The sequence below is a fragment of the Podarcis melisellensis genome (assembly GCF_964234715.1).
Source record: "Podarcis melisellensis genome assembly, chromosome: Z".
Taxonomy (NCBI): domain Eukaryota; kingdom Metazoa; phylum Chordata; class Lepidosauria; order Squamata; family Lacertidae; genus Podarcis; species Podarcis melisellensis.
In genome coordinates, this window is record NC_138547.1 from 1,930,788 (window position 1) to 1,945,147 (window position 14,360).

General features: G+C 46.6%; 1 protein-coding gene and 2 long non-coding RNA genes across 6 annotated transcripts in view; 2 read left to right on the plus strand and 1 right to left on the minus strand.

Annotated features, from left to right (window-relative positions):
* Positions 1–14,360, plus strand: part of LOC309361600 — a 215,819-nt gene that overhangs the window by 124,217 nt on the left and 77,242 nt on the right. The gene's annotated exons all lie outside the window — the stretch shown is intronic.
* Positions 1–14,360, minus strand: part of RABGAP1 (RAB GTPase activating protein 1) — a 90,408-nt gene that overhangs the window by 17,698 nt on the left and 58,350 nt on the right. For all 3 annotated transcript variants that reach the window (XM_081896362.1, XM_081896361.1, XM_081896363.1), the window contains 2 exons: positions 3,391–3,504; positions 1,212–1,286 (listed from right to left, as the gene is read on the minus strand). In XM_081896362.1, coding sequence (XP_081752488.1) covers positions 1,212–1,286; positions 3,391–3,504 — 189 coding nt within the window. The remainder of the gene's footprint in view (positions 1–1,211; positions 1,287–3,390; positions 3,505–14,360) is intronic.
* LOC309361582 lies at positions 2,161–9,847 on the plus strand. Of its 2 annotated transcripts, XR_014164529.1 has the most exons (3): positions 2,161–2,494; positions 7,373–7,493; positions 9,079–9,847. It is a non-coding gene; the product is annotated as an uncharacterized lncRNA (long non-coding RNA). The 2 variants fall into 2 exon arrangements; XR_014164530.1 differs by lacking the exon at positions 2,161–2,494 and having other exon boundaries at positions 6,957–7,493.

The window sequence follows — 14,360 nt, forward strand, 5'->3', positions numbered from 1 at the left end:
GCAGCAGCACCAGGAGAGAGGCAGCCGACAGACTCGGTGTATTTAGAAAGCATTCCAGACACACACACCCGAACCCGGTGGGCATTGAAAGTAGGAGAACAGAAATCCCAGAGGCAGAAAGCACAGATCAGCCAACGTAGGGATGGCCTATAATGGGAGAGATGGAGGGGATGGGGTTTCACTGGGAGCAGCTTTTCTAAGACTCTCTCTGTGAATATTGAATAAAAGACTTGGTAAGAACTCTCCTTTATATCCATCCCTGGCAGCCTACCGTAGGGGGAATCGGATTCCCTGGAACCTGACGCCTACCACCCGGATTCTGCAGCCAACAAGCATGCTCAGTCCTTATTGGACTATTTTAAAAGTTTCTTTTCCCCCCGCTGTTTACAAACCTTGGGCTGCTCCTCCCCAGCAGCAGGCATTCTCCCTATTTCAATTTGGGCTGTAAAACTGCCCTAGCTCTGCACCCATGTTCACTATTAGCATGTTTGAAGAATGAAAAATTTCAGTTCTGTAACATCTCTAGAAGAGACGGCATCCATGTATGGAGCAACTGTTTCTGGATGTGGGGAAGTTTTGGGATCTTCACAATGGATCTACCTGCATTGCTGCTCAACAACATAAAGAAGAACAAGAAACCAACAGGCAGCCTGGATGGAGTTTGGATTTGTTAACAACCTGACTCTTCTGTCTGTTCTTACATATAAATTATACGTACAATTAATTACATATCCATATAAACTATAGGATAATTGTCCTGGTTTTGATTATATAAAAATCACTAAACCTGCAGTGATTCATTGCTAGTTGTTGGTTAGGTAACTGCTGCAATCTTTGGTTTGTGGGCATGTAAGCAGGCTTTAATGTATGTTTCAGCAAACAGCATCAAAGGCGATTTAGAAATTTTAAAGGGGGAAAAGGAACGAAGAGTGACATTACATTCAAGGAAACCAATACAAGACACAGAAGATACATGGATGGGTCACATACCAGGGTCTCCTAAACTCTCGGGCACATTTGCCCATCCTCCTGCCAGGTTCAAAGTGCTCACAGATTCTGATTAATTAAACAGGTCTTGGGCAGGGAGGGAGGCGGGGGAGGCAGAGCAAAGGGAGACTGGATTGTGCCTGAGTGCCGCAGAGGAGCTCCCACCCCACGCTTTGGAACGTTCTTGCACAGCACCCTCTCTCAGGTAGCAAAGAGGAACTCACGTGTAGAAGCAGCACAGCAGCAAGGAATGACTGGCCCTGGCAGTAGCCAATCTCTTCATCGTAGACAGAATAGGCCTGGAAGAAGAATCAGGAAACGGTCAAGACTTCAACAACACAAGATGCCCCACCTGAATGATTGCTTGCTTGCATTTATGGCCTGCATTCCCTCCAAGGAGCTCACAGTTCTCCTCCCCACTTTATCCCCACAACAACCTGTGAGGTAGGTTAGGTTGAGAGGAAGTGATTGGCCCAAGGGAACCTAGTGTGCTTCATGGCCGAGTGGGGGGATTTGAACCCTGGTCTCCCAGGTCCTAGTGTGACACTAAAACCACTACACCACCACCACTGGCTTGGCCACAACCACCCCTACTCCATTCAAAACAGCTTCCCAGCTTCAGTGTGCATCTGTATATTATGGCACGCATAATGCATATTTGTTGCACAGCAAGAGTGTTGCTGTGGCAGGGGGGCAGGTTATGAAGGTCACCACCTTCTGGCTGAAAACAAGGGTTGCCTCCGTCTCAGCCATCCAGAGAACCAACCTTGTGCCAATCACACAATCTGTCTGCACGTGGAATAGCCTGCTTTGTCCCTCAGCACAGAAAGGGCTGACAAAGGGAACTTGGAGCAAGTCAGTGAAGGCTGTTAAGGAGGCAATTTGGGGCAAGGGGGCGCTTATCCTGACCAGGATTTCACAAGAGTCACAAGAAAAGCGAAAGGTCTGCAGGGGATCTGCCCACCAAAGCCTTGGGCTCCCTGGCCTTTTGCAGGCAGGGAGCCCAGCACACCTAGCAAAAGGGGCATAATTTCACCTCGATGGCATTTTAGAGAGAGAGAGTAGAAAGCTAAGTCCTGGGCTAGGATCTTGGTTCACTGAGCTGCAAGGATGGGGGTGGGAGTGGGGCTGAAGCATAAATGCACACCGTGGGGATCTAGCGTGCACATCCAACTCTCCCAAAATAAGCCAGAGCATGTTTGAGACCCGAAGTATTTTATGCAGGGATAATAACACAAAAACAAATCTTTCAAGCTGTGCCGCTAAGTCTTTGATTTGAATATCAATTATACACAGGGAGCGGATAGGAAGCTGCTTGCTCCAGTCCTTGGTCCGCGTCCCACGCAGAGCTCATCCTTTTTAATGGTGTGCTTTGTCAGAGAGCTTAGGAGGTGGCCAGGAAGCCAAGCTGCTTTCCCAGGCCAAACAGTCTCTGGAGGAGGAGCAGGCAGCAATGGCAGCTTTCTAAATGCCAGGTTCAAAGAGCTGGATCCTCCGGTCAAGCAAGGTAAAGGGATCAAACCAGAGTGCGGACATTTTTTATTTTAACCTGCTAATTGCCTCCCGCATTTTAATGAGTGGCTTGAATGTGTTTGTGGTTTGCCTTATAATGCAAATGAGGAGCTGATTAATTTTCCAGAGTGTTAGAGAGAAGCAAAGATCCTTTTGCTCAGACTTCCTTTGCTCTCTGCCACACGAAAAGAAATACAGCAGCCGCTCCAGTTGATGCAAGGAGCCCAGAAGATCTGGGAATGCCCTTTGAGGCAAAAGGCCGATTTGCCCAGGCATCCACGAGCACAAACTGACCCACCTTGTGCCCTCTGGATAATTCTGGACTACAATCCCAGTAAGGATAAATTAGCAGGCACAACAGGCAATATGTTTCAACAACCTTTTTGCTGGGGGTGTTTAGCCTGGAGAAGAGAAGACTGAGAGGGAATAGGATAGCCATCTTCAAATATCTGAAGGGCTGCCAATTGGAAGACAGAATAAGCTTGTTTTCTGCTGCTCCAGAGGGTGGGACCCAAGACAATGAATTCTAATGACAAGAAATGAAATCCCAACCAAATGATAGGAAGAACTTTCTGATGGTAAGAGGTGTTTGACAATGGAATAGATTACCTCAGAAGGTGACAGATTCTCCCTCGATGGAGGTTTATAACCAGAGATTGGAAGGTCACCTCCTGGTATTTAGCTGTGATATGTGTAATGCAGGAGGCTGGGTTAGAGGACCTCTGGGGGTCCCAACCCCATAATTCTATTATCAACACTACCATCTCATGCTTGGAGGTGTTTTCACGACGAAGAACCCTGGGCTAACCTGGCCTAGCACATTTATTCCCACAAGGCAGCTCCACCATCCTGGTCCACACGTGAGCCAAGATAGCATCCCAGTCAGGGTACCTTGCATATTTTGTACAGGGAGTCCTGGCCATCGCCCCCAGTGTCCTTGAAGTAGTCATGGGCAGGGAACGTCCGGTTGATGTCGCGTGTGATGGCACTGTCCTGGGGAGACTCCTGCAAAGCCAAGGAGAGAGAAATTGGGGGAGACTGTTAAGCCCCAGAATTATGGGTGTGGTTGCAGCTACAATAAGACGCTGGGGACGAGGGCAGGAGCGTGAATCAGAGATAGCATTTTCCAATTTTAAAGTGAGAGGGCACATGTAAGAGAAAGGCACTGTCAATTCACACGCTCATTAAGATTCTTCAATTCTACATGAAAATCCAGTGCAGAGGAGGAATCTACAGGAGGCAAAGGGTGACCTTAGCATTAGTAGGAGTCAAGGGGGAGAAAATAAAAGCTCAAGGTGCCATATTCCCCCCACCCACCCCTTTCTGGGTACTATTCCAGCTCTAAACACAGGCTACTCAGGCACCAGCTACTGAGGTTTCCCGGTCCCGCTTAGTATCAAGATTTATGCAGACTACTCAGTGGAATCACTTGTGGGAGAAGGGGAGAAAAGAATCACCTTCCCTTGCAGAGTCTGAGTGCCACATTTAAATCGATAAAAGAAAACAGACTCCCACTTCCTGTGCATAGTTTATGGAAGGTTAACCAAGTTTCTTACCTCTTTCACGCAGGAGGTTGTAGCAACATAGGAGGGTGCCGTACACTGAGTCAGATCATAGATCCATCTGGCTCAGTACTGTCAACACTGACTGGCAGCAATGGCTCTGCAAAGTCTTATGCAGGGATTTCCCTCAGTCAGGAATTGCAACGGAGATGCTCTACCACTGAGCTTCTTCTCTCACCTCCCTCCCACTCCCCAGAGAGCATCCCACCAGTAATTATTATCACTGTTTATTATATTTGTATACCACCCTTCATTTGTAGATCTCACGAGTGGTTCACACACCTTGTACATTTTATACCATCCAGCAACCTGTTATGTTTGCACGGTGAGCAGCTTCCATCATCAGCTCTGCGCGGATTCACACAGAGGCTCTAGTTTCACTACAGACTCTCGAAGCCCAAAGCACAGCATTATTCTCCAAGTTCTGAGCCTGACAGGTGATGGGGGGTGACTACTTTGCACAAGCTGCCTGTCCTCCTTCTCCAATGGGCTCAGCTGGCACTTGCAGGCAGAGTCGTGGCCATTTCATTGAACTCAAAACTGCACTGGCCATAGCTACAAGAGCCACAATGCATTGCAGAATTCTCACCAGAAAAACTCCCTACTTACTTTTTGTTCAAATGAAGCTTCTAGTTCTTCAAAGTTGCAGAAACAACATAGGCAACGTTTGGTAAAAGAACAGACCAGTAGGGAGGCAAGCAGGATTTCTGCTGATGGGTTGTGTTAGCATAGGAAGCTTATACCTGGCTAAACTGTTTGCCCCTCTAGACTAGTGCTGTTTAATCTGACTGGCAGTAGCTCTCCAGGTAGCAAGATAATTCCTCATCACTTATTACCTGACACCTTTAGCTGGAAATGCAGGCAGCTGAACCAGGGATGTTTGCACTTGAACTGCTCTTCAGAACTCCCCCCCCAAAAAAAAAAAACCACTCCCCACTATAAGAAGAAAAATGAATTCTGCAAAAAATTCTGTGCAGACCTGCCAATCTGTTCCTGAACTTATTTAAGTGTGCTTACAAGTGTCCTGCTTGATGGGAAATTTGAACATGGTGGAAACATGCCCCCCCAAGCATTATGCCTCCCTAGCCTTGCCAAATTAAAAACCAAACAATATTTGTGGACTTTCCGATGCCCTGCTCTCAATTAGCACCCTAACAATGCAATTACTGTGTATCTGTGTGTCTTTAAGGTGGAGTTTGCTTGAAGCACAGAACCAGGTAAGCAAAGCTTGCAAAAGCACAACCACAATTATTGTCAACAATCTCCTATCCCCAATGTCAAAACAAAACAAAATCCTTCCAGTAGCACCTTAAAGACCAACTAAGTTAGTTTTTGGTATGAGCTTTCGTGTGCATGCACACTTCTTCATGGACTTCCATTTCATGCGGCTCAATGTGGTGCCTTCCATAGTTCCAGTTACAGATAGGTAGCCGTGTTGGTCTGCCATAGTCAAAACAAAACAAAATCCTTCCAGTAGCACCTTAAAGACCAACTAAGTCAGTTCTTGGTATGAGCTTTCGTGTGCATGCACACTTCTTCATGGACTTCCATTTCATGCGGCCCAATGTGGTGCCTTCCATAGTTCCAGTTACAGATAGGTAGCCGTGTTGGTCTGCCATAGTCAAAACAAAACAAAATCCTTCCAGTAGCACCTTAAAGACCAACTAAGTCAGTTCTTGGTATGAGCTTTCGTGTGCATGCACACTTCTTCATGGACTTCCATTTCATGCGGCTCAATGTGGTGCCTTCCATAGTTCCAGTTACAGATAGGTAGCCGTGTTGGTCTGCCATAGTCAAAACAAAACAAAATCCTTCCAGTAGCACCTTAAAGACCAACTAAGTTAGTTTTTGGTATGAGCTTTCATGTGCATGCACACTTCTTCATGGACTTCCATTTCATGCACACGAAAGCTCATACCAAGAACTAACTTAGTTGGTCTTTAAGGTGCTACTGGAAGGATTTTTGTTTTGTTTTGACTATGGCAGACCAACACGGCTACCTATCTGTAACTATCCCCAATGTGTTACTTTAGGCAGAAGCGAATTGTGGTAGCTTTCAAATGGTACTGGCGGGAGGGGGCACGGAAAGCCCGTCTAGAAAAAAGGGCACGATACTATTAAGTGAGACACCAACCTGTTCAGGGGGGTGAGTTTGAGATGACTGGGTTGCTGTGATTCATTTATTTATTGCATTTACCTCCCATTTTTTCCTCCATGGAGCACAAAGTGGCGTACACAGTTCTTCCCCCAACCCTGTGAGATAGGTTAGGCTGAAAGAGGCAGTGCCCAGCCCCAAGGTCACCCAGTCAGCTTCATGGCTGAGTGTGGGGCTTCAACCCTGGTCTCCCAGGTCCTAGTCTGCCCCTGCAACCACTACGCATCATTGGGCCGTGGGTGTTAGATGCAAGAACAACATGCTTCTCTCTCCTAAATGTGTAGTGGCACCAAGACTTGGCTGAAGGATTTTGGAACCACTTCCCTGTTACTGGAACATTCTGTTTAGGGAGTGAAAGGAAGGGGAGGTGGGAAATGTACGGAAATGATAACATTTTCAAATGTGTGTTTTGGTGGTACAAACAGAATGCAGTCACAGCTATTGTGTGAGCCCCTTCTCCAGCTCCTATTTTTATACCTTTCTGTGAAGAATGGATGTCTGGGTCATTTCTCAGGCTTCTGGTGTGGGAGTGGGGGCAAGGCAAAGGGAAGCGCTTGGAAGTGTGCGCGCACACCCTGGGATTGAAAACAGATGGCAATAATGGCAGGAAGAGGGCAGGAATGGCATAGGTGGGAGAGCAGAGCATTCTCCGCTGTGAGAATGGAGGGCGGCTGGCACCGGAGCCATCTCAGCAGTTTTCCAGGCACAGCCAGGCTCAGAAAGGTACTGTATATTTTTTTTTGGGGGGGGGGGACTAGAGGCTAAAAGAAGAGGGAGGGCCTAAGTAAGATGCTATGTTATAGTGCCAAATTATCTGAAACTGACTGCACGTGCATTCAAATAAAAGAGGAAAATCTTTAAACAAAAACCATTCTCAACACATGTTTTCTCCAACAGTTCCTGTTCTTTGGCTATGGCATGGGTAGGCAACCTAAGGCCCAGGGGCCAGGATCCGGCCCGCGGACGGTCCGGCAATCAGCGTGTTTTTACATGAGTAGAATGTGTGCCTTTATTTAAAATGCATCTCTGGGTTATTTCTGGGGCCTGCCTGGTGTTTTTACATGAGTAGAATGTGTCCTTTTATTTAAAATGAATCTCTGGGTTATTTGTGGGGCATAGGAATTCATTCATATATTTTTTTCAAAATATAGTCCAGCCCCCCCCCCCACAAGGTCAGAGAGACTGTGGACCAACTCCCTGCTGAAAAAGTTTGCCGACTCCTGGGCTATGGCAAAGTAAATGATGATGTGTTTCTTCCAAGGGGCTCAAAATTGCAGGTAGGCTAGATTGCATCCCACCCCCTGGTCCCCAGATCCCATTGGTGCTGGTGCCCATTCAGCCTGGCATATTTTTTAGGCCCCACCTTATTTCTGTGGTTTTAGGATCTCTTAAAGGACTTTTTAATATTGTGTTTCAACCATTGTAGCCTTGGGACTTTAAGAGCAGAGAGTGGGATAACAAGAATGCAGAAAAGGGAGGGCAAAAGTAAGTAGCTGGAGCCAAAACCAATGGCCAACTAATTCCAGTTTTATGCCCACCCTCTCCCCTGCTGAGTCCCACACAGCTGGCTGTACCCACCTGGGCTGCTTGTAAGAAGGCAGGTAGGCAGGCCCCCCAGTGCTGGCCCCCCAGTGCTGGCTGAGGGCACGCTGACAGTAACCCCATCACCTTAGTGGGAATACGACTCACCCTCAGAACAGGCCACCTGTATGGAAGGCAAAACTGAGAGAGCCTGACTAGCTTGCAATCACTCTGTGGGCTTCGTAACAGAAACTGTGGGCCTAAACTGTTGAGAGCCTGTGTGGCGCTGTGGCTAGAGCGCCAGACTGTGATCTGGGCAACCAGAGTTCAAATCCCCACACGCAGGCATGAAGGTGTGACCCTGGGCTAGTCATGCACTCTCAGTCTAGCCCACCTCACAGGGTTGTTGTGAGGATTAATAACATGTGGAGTGGGGTGCCACCCTGCACTCAGAGGAGAGGCAGGGTATAAATCAAATAAATGAATGGTTAATGAAGTCTTAAATATGTCTTATGGGGAGGAGGGAGGGCAAGGAAAGTTCGTGGGATTAACGGGTGGGAAGCAGCACAGAGCAGAACTGGGTTCTTCACTACACAGGAGAATACTTGGGCCCCTTAAACCTTTGAGGAGGACAGCTTTGTAAGGATCCCCATTCCTTCTTGGAACAGCAGCCACCCAGATCTCAGAGCAAGAATGGCTTGACAGAGGAGAATGTGCATTCACCCAAAGCCAACTTACAGAAGTCACTGCAACACTGTGGTGGTCATGGGTATTGGCTTAGATCATAAGCAGCCAACGTGGAATTTTCCAGATGATAACTGAGCCGCATCCTTTGGAGGGCACCACATCGCATACCCCTGTCTTAAACTGCTTTTTAATTTTGGAAAGGAATAATAATAATAATAATAATAATAATAATAATAATAATAATAATAATTTATTTATACCCCGCCCATCTGGCTGGGTTTCCCCAGCCACACTGGGCGGCTTCCAACAAAATATTAAAAATACAATAAAACACCAAACATTAAAAACTTCCCTAAACAGGGCTGCCTTCAGCTGCCTTCTAAAAGTCAGATAGTTGTTTATTTCCTTGACATCTGATAAATCTATTTAAAATAAATCCATGGAGAATGCAGGTGGGCTTGCTAATATCTAAGCAATGATGGCTAAATGGAACCTCCATGTTAAAGTGGTAGCATATCACTGGCTACCATATGCCTGAGCAGAGGAATAAACAACAGAGAAGGGCTACCTCCATCTATTCTTTGCCATTAGAGGGGATTAGAGAGGCCTTGGTCGGATCCACTAAGTAATCCAATTTTGTTTTTTGCCCAGCAGCAGAGGAACCTGTGGCCCTTCAGGTTATGTTGTCCTGCTGGCAGAAGCCAGCACGGCCAATGGTCAAGGATGAAGGAAGATGAAGATGATGGGAGATGGAGTCCAGCAAGACCTGGAGGGGCCACCACAGGTGCCCCAACCCTGATACTGTAGTCATGCCAATGCTTAATGACTGGGTTGACCATCCGCGTGCCAATGGAGGGGGCGGGGATTTATTATGGCTGCTCCGACCTTAAAACTAAATTCAATGGAGAGTCTTAAAGACAGACTGGGTTTGTGGTGGGGGAAACGCTTCCTGGGAACTCGTCCTGCACACAACCCTCGTGAAAATGAGCATGGCTCAAAAGCACTACCACGAATGGAGCATGCTCAAGAGAACCTTCTCTCCTCTGCTGGTGTTGGAAGGCTTCAAAAATTTGTGCTGTATACAACATTGAAGTCTCACATCAAACATAACTGATATGTAAAAAGGACTTTATGATTTGAAAATAGAGACAAGGTATGTACTTTTGTAACCCAAGAAAATCTCTAATAAAAACAAATTAATGGGGGGGGGAATTAAAATTCTGCTGGCTTCCATGTCAAGGACTAAATGGAGAGGGCTTTGGTTGTGGGATGTGTTGGGGCATCACTGTATATTTCTCCTTCTGAATTGCTGTTATCCCCTTGGGGAGGGGAGGGGAAACTGAATCCATCAAATATCTATCTCTTCATTCTGTCTTGGAGTGAGCAGCTGCACTGAGAACTACACCTGGGATTTTTTATTTTTTTTATTTTTAAAGGTTTTCATCCTGCAAAGCTCAATCTCCCTCATCACCAGAAATTGTTTATGGGAAATTCAGGATTCCTGAGCCAACAAACATTTGTTATTACTCATCCTTTTGTCCAGGTTCCACTGATTACCTTGAGCCCAAGTCCAATTGAGATCAGGTGAGAATGACTGACCGGCCGCACTACAATAAGCCTCCAGTGTGACATCGTTTCAGGCCAAATATGGCAATAAATCTGATTCTAAAAATAAGAGTGAATCCCCCAAGTGATCCCCAGCTGCACTCATTTCCTTTTAGGGATCAAGTTTCCCACAGGAAAATCATAAATAGGCACTTGGTAAATATATATATATATATATATATATTTAAAAAGCTGTATGCTACAATCACATGCGGATCTAGTGCAGCTTTGACAGAAATGCCCAGACACTGTTTTCGTGCCTGAGGCAAAAACGTGGCAGGCAAAAACTTCTCTCTGAACATACGAGAAAGAAAATGGGTGGGGGTGAGGGAAAAGAATGAATACACACCCACACACCCAAATAGCTTATCCCGCAATGCAAACAGGCACAAAGTCAGCACCCCACAAACAGGAGGGAAATACGAGGGTGTGTTTATTTTAAATGAGAACCAGCATTTTCAAATCAAGGGTATGTACAGGGAAAGGGACACTCCATCTTTGTATGCAAAAATGAAAGCTGACACAAAAATTCATCGCAACCATTTCCTAGAACGGCATGCCTCTAGGATGAATATACTGTATGCTGAGAACCCTTTTCCCAAAGCCATCACTTGCTCAGACTCCACAAATACATCTAGCCACACTTCTTTGAAGCGGTGGTATGCCTCCAAAACAAACAATGGATCATAACAGGCTGTGCCCTGGATGTCTTGCCATTAATATGGGAATGCTTTCAAAATGCTGCATGGACAAGATGCCAAGAGGACAGGTAAACAAAATTTTGGCGAAACTGTCACTCAACTCATCAGGTGTGTGCAAATAGAAAACCTGGGTTCAGCACAGGAGGATCAAAGCCAAGTCACCCTCGCTAAGCCTTGTCCAAGGGTGGGCAGAATGTAGGTCTGAATCTATTAGTACTGTAGATCCTGATGACTTGCAATAGATCAACAAGAATTCCTGGCTCTTGCCTGTTAAACAATAGCAGCAAAATGACTAGGCTTCTGACATGAAGCCAGTCAGGACTGGACTTTTGTGAGAAAGCACTGTGAGCTCAATTATGCTCTGATATTGAAAAGAAATCTCTGGCTTGCTATTATTTGATTCCAGGTAAATGCATTTTGAACCAGGCTCTGGTTGGTGGATTTCTTAGTAGACCCACACGTATGATGTCTGCCCATCACCGGGCTAGCCCACCTCATTTGGGTGGTTGTAAAAAGGAAAAACAAGAGGCACATAAAGTGCTTTGTACAATTCAGTGCTAGACAACAGTGCTAGTAAACGGCGTTTCCGTGTGCTGCTCTGGTTTGCCAGAAGCGGCTTAGTCCTGCTGGCCACATGACCCCGAAGCTGTATGCTGGCTCCCTCGGCCAGTAAAGCGAGATGAGTGCCGCAAGCCCAGAGTTGTCCGCGACTGGACCTAATGGTCAGGGGTCCCTTTACCTTTACATGTGCTGTATGCACGTCTGTACTATTAATTTGTTGCTTTGGCTACACAAATATTAATTTGTTGCTTTGGCTACACTGCTTCCATTCTGCCCTAGTCCTGTCAATAAGTCTTCATATTACTCCTGGCTGTTTATTAATGGCTGTTTCACACTTGGCCCCAAAATATATTGTTTCAGCCACATTTTTCAGAGGTCATCTTAAGATACTACAGCAGCATCACCTCTGAGTGAGAAGCCAAAAATCCCCAGACTGTCCAAATATTTCCTATGGGGACTTGCACCCATCTGCATGCAATTTGGCTTCAAAGTTTCCCTGCTGCCAAGGCAGCTCATATACACCTAAGTACACAGCTTTACACGGAATCACACCCTTGGTCCACTTACCTCAGTATTGGCTACACCGTCAGGCAGAGTTTCAAGCAGGTGACATTCCTAGCCCTACCTGGAGATGCTGGAGATTGAACCTGAGGTCTTCTGCATGCAGAGCAAGTTCTCTACCCACCGAGCAAGGGCCCTTCCCTGTCCCAAATGTTTGCATACTGTGGCCCTGAAATCTAACTCACAAGCACTAACTTATTCCTAATTCCAAACCTGAAGCGACAGCAGCAGTTTTGCTAGAGCTGGTTGAGAATATTATTTTCTAAATGTTAGAAATCTGTCATCTGAAATAAAGTACACCTGAATGATGCAAAAATGCATCAGCATATGTTGAGAGGCGGATTGAACAAGCATGTCACTATTAGCATATAAAAGAATTCAGCCGTTATGCAACTTGACAGCGTATACCTTCTTGAGTCACTGGAGAAAAACATGGCTTGTTTGTGGTTAGAGAGAACATGTACAATGTTCCTGCAAGACAAGTCACTCCCACTTTGAGATGAGCAGTTGCCAGGGAGGTAGCCATGTTAGCCTGTTGTAGCTAAAATAAACAAGAATCTTGTGGCACCTTAAGAACCACCAACAGTTAGGGCATGGGTAGGCAAATTAAGGCCAAGGGGCCAGATCCGGCCCAATCACCTTCTAAACCCGGCCCACGGATGGTCCAGGAATCAGCGTGAGTAGAATGTGTAGAATGTGTTACATGAGTAGAATGTGTCCTTTTATTTAAAATGCATCTCTGGGTTCTTTGTGCGGCCTGCCTGGTGTTCTTACATGAGGAGAATGTGTGCTTTTATTTAAAATGCATCTCTGGGTTATTTGTGGGGCATAGGAATTCATTCATATATATTTTTCAAAATATAGTCCGGCCCCCCACAACGTCTGAGGGACAGTGGACCGGCCCCCTGCTGAAAAAGTTTGCTGACCCCAGAGTTAAGGCATAATCTTCTCTGGCCTACTTAGACTCAACAAACTCCCTACAGTCATACCTCGGGTTACAGACGCTTCAGGTTGCATGTTTTCGGGTTGCGCACCATGCTGAACCAGGAAGTACTGGTACAGGTTACTTTCGGGTTTCGGCGCTCGCACATGCGCAGAAGTGCTGAATTGCAACCCGCGCTGTGCAGACGCGGTGCTGTGGGTTGCGAACGCTGCGGGTTGTGAACGTGCCTCCCGCATGGATCACATTCGCAACCCGAGCATCCACTGTACTTCATTCTGAGCAAAAACTATCCCCCACTGCACCTGGTGAGAAGGAGCATGTATTTGTGGAGAGCACAGTTTTCCTTCTTGAAGCTTTTAAAAAGGGTGCAGAAGTGCCGTGCAGGCAGTTAGACAATTCATGGAGGAGGGGGCTACCAATGGCTGCTAGCTAGGACGTCTGCGTTCCGCCTCCAGAGTTAGGGGCACAGATGCTCCTTAGTACCAGTTTCTGAAAACCACAGGAGGGGAGAATATTGCTCTTGTGCTCAGGTGGGTTTCCTAATAGTGGTTGGCCACTGTCAGAACAGGATGTGGGATTTAGATGGGGCCCCTTTGGCCCGATGCAGCAAGCTCTTCTTGGGTTCATAACTGCCAATCCCACAAAGCAGCCTGCTAGATCAGGCATAGGCAAACTCGGCCCTCCAGATGTTTTGGGACTACAACTCCCATCATCCCTAGCTAATAGGACCAGTGGTCAGGGGATTCATGGGAGTTGTAGTCCCAAAACATCTGGAGGGCCGAGTTTGCCAATGCCAATGCTAGAAAGAGGGGACGCGGGTGGCGCTGTGGGTTAAACCACAGAGCCTAGGACTTGCCGAGCAGAAGGTTGGTGGTTCGAATTCCCATGACGGGCTGAGCTCCCGTTGGTCGGTCCCTGCTCCTGCCAACCTAGCAGTTTAAAAGCACGTCAAAGTGCAAGTAGATAAATAGATACCACTCCGGCGGGAAGGTAAACCGTGTTTTCGTGCGCTGCTCTGGTTTGCCAGAAGCGGCTTAGTTATGCTGGCCACATGACCCGGAAGCTGTACGCCGGCTCCCTCGGCCTGTAGAGCGAGATGAGCACTGCAACCCCAGAGTCGGTCATGACTGGACCTAATGGTCAGGGGTCCCTTTACCTTTACCTTTATGCTAGATAGAGCACACAGGCATTTTTGTAGGCAAAGTACCTGTTGCTTTCCAGCCAATCAGTACAGGTCCCATTGTAAAACAAGCCTCCTTGCATGTCAGGTTGTTTCCTGCTCAAGACAAGAACAACAACAAATTTTTTAAAAAATTGTTCAGAAATGTTGAAGTGCTCACCTGCTTTTTAGTAACTGGGCACTGAGGGACAGTGAAAGATCAAAGGCATACAATTATTGTCAAACACTAAAAGATTAAGCACAGAAAAACTACTGGCACTATAAATCTACCGAAAGAAGTTTATTTTTACTGCCTTAATGCTCCTGCCAACACACTGAGGCAGCTCTTCCTTTTGGAAATTTTGGCCTTCCTTAGTTCCAGGGTTTATTCCGGACCTCCTGATTC